The 5,145-nt window shown below is 65.9% G+C and overlaps 1 protein-coding gene across 2 annotated transcripts; it reads left to right on the forward strand.

The window, feature by feature from the left end:
* The first annotated feature begins 365 nt into the window (after positions 1–365).
* On the forward strand, positions 366–3,229 carry NUDT16L1 (nudix hydrolase 16 like 1). Of its 2 annotated transcripts, XM_068206588.1 has the most exons (3): positions 367–638; positions 1,050–1,310; positions 2,239–3,229. In XM_068206588.1, the coding sequence occupies exons 1-3, from the start codon at positions 414–416 to the stop codon at positions 2,665–2,667; spliced, it is 915 nt and encodes a 304-aa protein (XP_068062689.1). In that variant the 5' UTR covers positions 367–413; the 3' UTR covers positions 2,668–3,229. The 2 variants fall into 2 exon arrangements, with proteins under 2 accessions (XP_068062690.1, XP_068062689.1); XM_068206589.1 differs by lacking the exon at positions 1,050–1,310 and having other exon boundaries at positions 366–638.
* Positions 3,230–5,145: the final 1,916 nt, after the last annotated feature.

Here is a 5,145-nt window from a genome sequence, read left to right on the forward strand (position 1 = left end):
GGCGGGGCCAGGGCGGGGGGCGGGGCCGAAGCGGTGGGCGGGGTCGGCGCGGAGGGCGTGGCCAAGGCGGAGGGGGAGGGCTCGCTCGTTCCCGCCTCCGCCCCGTTCCCGGCGTGCTCCTCGGCGCCCCTCCTTCCCGCCGCGCTTCGCTGCCATTGGCCGCGCGCGCCGCCGGCCCCCGCGCGCCGCGCTGCCCTAATAAGGCGAGCGGCGCGCGCAGCCCGCCCGCCCCTCATTGACCGCCCGCCGGCCGCCCCGCCTCTGGCGCGCGCGGCGATTGGCGGGCGCCGCCGAGAGCCCATTGGCCCTGCGGCGCGCGGCGCGCTCCCATTGGCCGAGGCGGACGGCGGTCCCGCCCCCGCGGCGTCGTGGGCGCGGCGCGTGCGCGGAGCCGACGGCGGTGGCGCGAGGCGATGGCGGCCGTGGGGACGATGGCGGCCATGGGCCCGCTGCCCGCCATGGGCGCGCTGCCGCCTCTGCCCACGCTCGGCGTGCCCGGCGTGCCCGAGCTGAAGCCGCTCACGCGGTACGAGGCGATGCGGCTCGGCCCGGGCTGGAGCCACTCGTGCCACGCCATGCTGTACGCGCCCAACCCGGGCATGCTGTTCGGCCGCATCCCGCTGCGCTACGCCGTGCTGGTGAGGGGGGGGCGAGGCCGCGCCGGGCCGGGGCCGGGACCAGGGCGGCGGCGGCGGGCGGGCGGGCCCTCGGGCTGGGTCGGGGCGGACGGGGCTTGGTCGGGCCGCGGGCTCCGGGGGCGGCGGGCTGAGGGGCGGTGGCTCCGCGGTAGTTCCCGTTCAGGGCGGTAGTGTCAGGCTGGGCCCGAGCCCCAGGGGGAGCCCCCGGGCCCGCGCGTTTGTGCGGCCGGGGCGCAGAGCCCCGACGGCCGGGCCGCCGTCGGTGAGCGGTCCTGGATGCGCCGGAGCTGGTGGTGCCGCGACGCCTCCCTCCCGCGCTCCTCCGGCTCCTCCGGAGGCCTCCGTGACGCCCCCTCGCCCCCCGGCGGGGGCCGCGCCGTGCCCCATTAACACCCTGCGCCTCTATTGCAGATGCAGATGCGATTTGACGGACTGCTGGGCTTTCCCGGGGGGTTCGTGGATCGCCGTTACTGGTCCCTGGAGGACGGTCTGAATCGGGTGCTGGGCTTGGGTTTAGGCTGTGTGCGCCTGACGGAAGCTGACTATCTGTGCTCGCACCTGACAGAGGGGCCACATCGCGTGGTGGCACACTTCTACGCCAGGCAGCTCACCCTGGAGGAGCTGCACACCATCGAGATCAGCGCGGTGCATTCCCGAGACCACGGGATGGAGGTGGGACACCCGGGAGGGGTGTGCGAGCTCTCAGTTAGCCCAGGGAAGGCACCGCTTCCCTCCTGGGTCTGCCGGGCTGCCCTGGCCAGCCCGGCCGGGGAATGCACCGCAGGTAGAGCTGCCGGCGGCAGGTGCCCGCACCGCCCGTGGCATCGGCGTTAGGGACTGTGGCCGGGGTCGTGCCGCAGGCTCCGGAGCATAGCGAGCTTGAGCTCCAGCTTTTCCCGGTGTCCACCCACGCAGGGATGAGCCCCGTGTTACCGCTCGGCCTCAGGATGTGGGCGAGGGCCGTTTGCAGCCGGGGGATCTCCCCCTGCCCCGGGCTGAGTGCCCCGGACTGGACCGTGACCTCGGTGTGGTGATGCTGCTGTGTCCCGAGTTCCTCCCGTGCGGGGGGCACCTTCCTGCCCCCAGGCAGCCAAGTCCGGCTGATGGCCGGGGCGGAGAGTGAGAGCCAGGGCCTCCCCGCGTGCCCAGGGGGCGCTCGGTGGGTGTCGCCAGCCCTCCGAGCAGAGGCAGCGGGCTCTGGGTTGTGGCCTGGTAGAGGGGGACTCGTGGGTCGGCCGCGGTGTCCCCACGCAGGGCAGGGCTGGAGGGGAAAGTGGGACTCCCCATAGTGGCCTGGGGCAGCGGGCTCCTTCCAGTGGGGCAGAAGGGGGAGCAGAGCCAGGGCTGGGCTGAGGGGCCGGGCAAGGGAGAGCAGGGCCCTGGGGGCATTTGGGCTGGGGCAGTGAGGGGGCTCAGTGGGGCTGAGGGCAGCAAGGGCAAGGGCTAGTGTGGGAGGGAGGGGCAGGGCCTGGCATAGGGGCAGGGCGAGCCTGGGCCGAGGGCCGGCAGGCACTGGGTGAGGGTGTGGGGCCGAGGGGGTGTGGGGCAGGGGGGCTGGTGCCGCTGTGGCCCCTGCTGAGCTGTGCCTGTGCTGTTGCAGGTGATGGGCATGGTCCGTGTCCCCCTCTACACCCAGAAGGATCGCATGGGCGGGCTGCCCAACTTCCTGGCCAACTCCTTCGTAGGAACCGCCAAGTTCCAGCTCCTGTTTGCCCTGAAGATCCTGAACATGGTGCCGGAGGAGAAGCTGGCCGAGGCGGTGGCTGCCACGCAGAGGCCGAAGAAGGCGGCCATCGACCACGGCGGAGGGGCAGCAGGACACCACCACAGGGCGGGCAACGAGCTGGCTAGAGCGGGCAATGAGCTGGGGGAGAGGGCAGAGCACCCGGGCTTGGTGCACGCGGGGGCCGAGCAGCACCTGGTGGGGCTGGAGGGCCAGGGCCTGGGGGAGGCCGAGGCGCTGGAGCAGCACATGGGGCTGGGCGCTGATGCCATGGCAGAGCAGGCGGTGGCTGAAGGGATGGAGTGATGCCGCCGTGTTGGCGCTCAATTAAAAGTGGGTGAACTGAGAGACTTTTAACTTTCTGACCCGTGGCTGCCTGCAATGGCTGCCCGCGTGATCCCACTGCCCAGCCGGGAGGGGTTGGGTTTGTCTAAAGCAGGGAAAAGCGATTTTATTTTTATGGCCATTAAACTCTTAGCGAGCTTCCCAGATCAACCTGCACAGCCCCTGCAGAGAGTTCATGTGCTTACGTGAGGGCGCCAGAGCCTTAGAATAATGCTTTGATTTCAGGGACACACTGCTGCTGTCAGGTCCCCCTTTCATTTGTAAGGAACAAAACATCTAATTTTTTAAATGCCCCGTCTTGACTTGGACGTGGTTGTTTTGGCACTGGGCACAACTGAGGCCTGGGGCTTCTGGTCAAGCACCTCTGCCCATGTTAGTGGCCGGGCTCCTGCTCGGGGTGCTGGCACAATGGGGCAGCAGTGCCATGAATTCCCTCTGGGGCGTTGGGGATGCTCATGTGGGTCCCTACCTGGAGATCTGTGGGAGCAGGAAAGTGGAATAAATGGCTTTGCTGAAAGTTTAACACTTGGGCTCGTTCTTGAGGGCTGGTGCAGAGCCAGTGGTGACCCAGAGCTGGGGGAGGTGCAGGGTGGGGGAGCACAGAGGCCAGAGGTTAGGGGCTGGAGCTGTGGGTGGCAGGAGAGGTGTGTGCTGGCTCAGGTCCTGCACCACTGCAGCCCTTGAGAGTTTGGGTTGCTCCAGAATGGCTTGTGCTCCCCAGGGCTCCAGGCAGGGGCTGGGAGCAGCTTGTCCCAGCTGCAGGAGCACCTCCCAAGCACTGGCTGTGCCTGAGGGGCCTTGGTCCTGGCTGAAGTGGGCACAGCCGGTGAGGAGCCCAGCACTGCAGCTGCACAAGGCCCCGTCCACTGCAGCCGAGCCTTAGGAAAACCCACCCATCCTGCAGTCCTGTTGGAAGGGCAGGCTCAGCCCTCGTGGAGCTGCTTCCCCTTCCCTGTCCCTTCTCTCCCTGGCTTGGCGCAGCAGCAGCTCCTCCAGGATCCCCCCAACCCCACAGAAAAGGATCTGTGGTCAGCCCGCCGTGGGGCAGAGCACAAGCAGCTGGTCAGAGGCGGATTCTCTGCAGGGACAGACAACTCAAAAAAGAGGTTTGGTTTAATTGAAGATATTTAGCGAGAGGTTCTTCAATAAATAATGGGCTACGGTGGGGACAGGGCTGACACCTCAGGACAGGGTGGTAGGAGGACACAGACCAGTCACAGCTCCCTTGGGCTGTGCTCGAGTAGTGGGGTTGGGTTGTGTAAGGAACAGGAGAGAAACTGGGGACACAGACACACATCAGCCCCAGGCAATCAGGAGAGAAGAGCTTCATTCTGGTCCAGAGAAAGCAAGTGCTGAGAAAAAACGGGCTTGGGCTGCTAAAGAAACTCTCAACCAACAGATGTGTTAAGTAAAAGTGGATAAGCCAAAATACCCCAAACTGGTAACAACTGAGTGGAAGGGTGTCAGGGGCCCTGAGGAGGCACTGGGGCTGGGGGAGGAGCTGCCTGCCCAGTGCTCTGGCACTGCTGAACTACAGGGGAGCCAGAGATGACATGGGATGGAAGAGGTCCACTGTGAGGGCAGCCCTGGCACCTTGGGGCTTGAAGGTCTCAAAAGCTGGGCTTTCCATGAGTGCCCTGTTTGACTCCTCATAAACACCTCTTTACCTTGTCTTTGAGTCCCAGAAGGACCAGCACCTCCCAGAACAGCCTGGTGCTGCTCTCGGACACCAAACGTGCCAGGCCCTGAGGCTGCCTGCTCTCCAGCCTGGCACCAGTCACAGCAGCTCATCTCCTGCATCCTTTTATTAGTGAACTCCCACCCAGGGGCTGGTCACTGACAGGGCTTTCTGTGCCCACCCAGGCTGCAAGCTCATAATGTGCTTGTGAGCTCTTCTAAGGCCCAGCCTGAGCCCTGTGTCACCCCCAGGGCCTGCCCAGCCCCTGCTACAGCTGGCAGTGCCAGCCCATCCAGGCCCTGCTCTGGCATGAATCCCTCTGCTCCAGTCCCAGTTAAAAAATGAGGTTGGAATAAGGAACATGGTGCTGAGCAGGGGCAGAGCCTTGGCCAGGGAAGGGGGATTTGCCATGGGAATATCCAGGGTCCCTGGCCTGGCTGTAGCTCTGGGGCCTCCACACAAGCTGCACATGAGCTACTCAGTCCAGCCAGAGGCTCCTGGACAGGACAGGGCAGCCAATGAGAGACTGCCCAGCACAGCCAGAGGTGCCCAGACCACAGCTCAAAGCACGACACTGAGCAGCTGGGGCACCTTCCTCAGCAAGGGAAAGCTGTTGTGACCTGTGCACACATCCCATCCCTCTAGATCCTGCAAAGTCCAGCCGGGTGCCAAGGAAGGGGAGAAGGGCTCTGGACCAGACTCTGCACTGCCAACTCCCCTCCCCTGCTACATTCCATCCTGGACAAAGGCAGAAAGATCTA

Source organism: Anomalospiza imberbis, chromosome 16, assembly GCF_031753505.1.
Source record: "Anomalospiza imberbis isolate Cuckoo-Finch-1a 21T00152 chromosome 16, ASM3175350v1, whole genome shotgun sequence".
Lineage (NCBI taxonomy): Eukaryota > Metazoa > Chordata > Aves > Passeriformes > Viduidae > Anomalospiza > Anomalospiza imberbis.

Excerpts from the sequence above, each read along its gene's own strand:
- NUDT16L1 (XM_068206588.1), top strand. The coding sequence starts at position 414 with ATGGCGGCCGTGGGGACGATGGCGGCCATGGGCCCGCTGCCCGCCATG. Across the intron at positions 639-1,049 it reads CGCTGCGCTACGCCGTGCTG|ATGCAGATGCGATTTGACGG; the intron begins GTGAGGGGGGGG and ends CCTCTATTGCAG. Across the intron at positions 1,311-2,238 it reads CCCGAGACCACGGGATGGAG|GTGATGGGCATGGTCCGTGT; the intron begins GTGGGACACCCG and ends GTGCTGTTGCAG.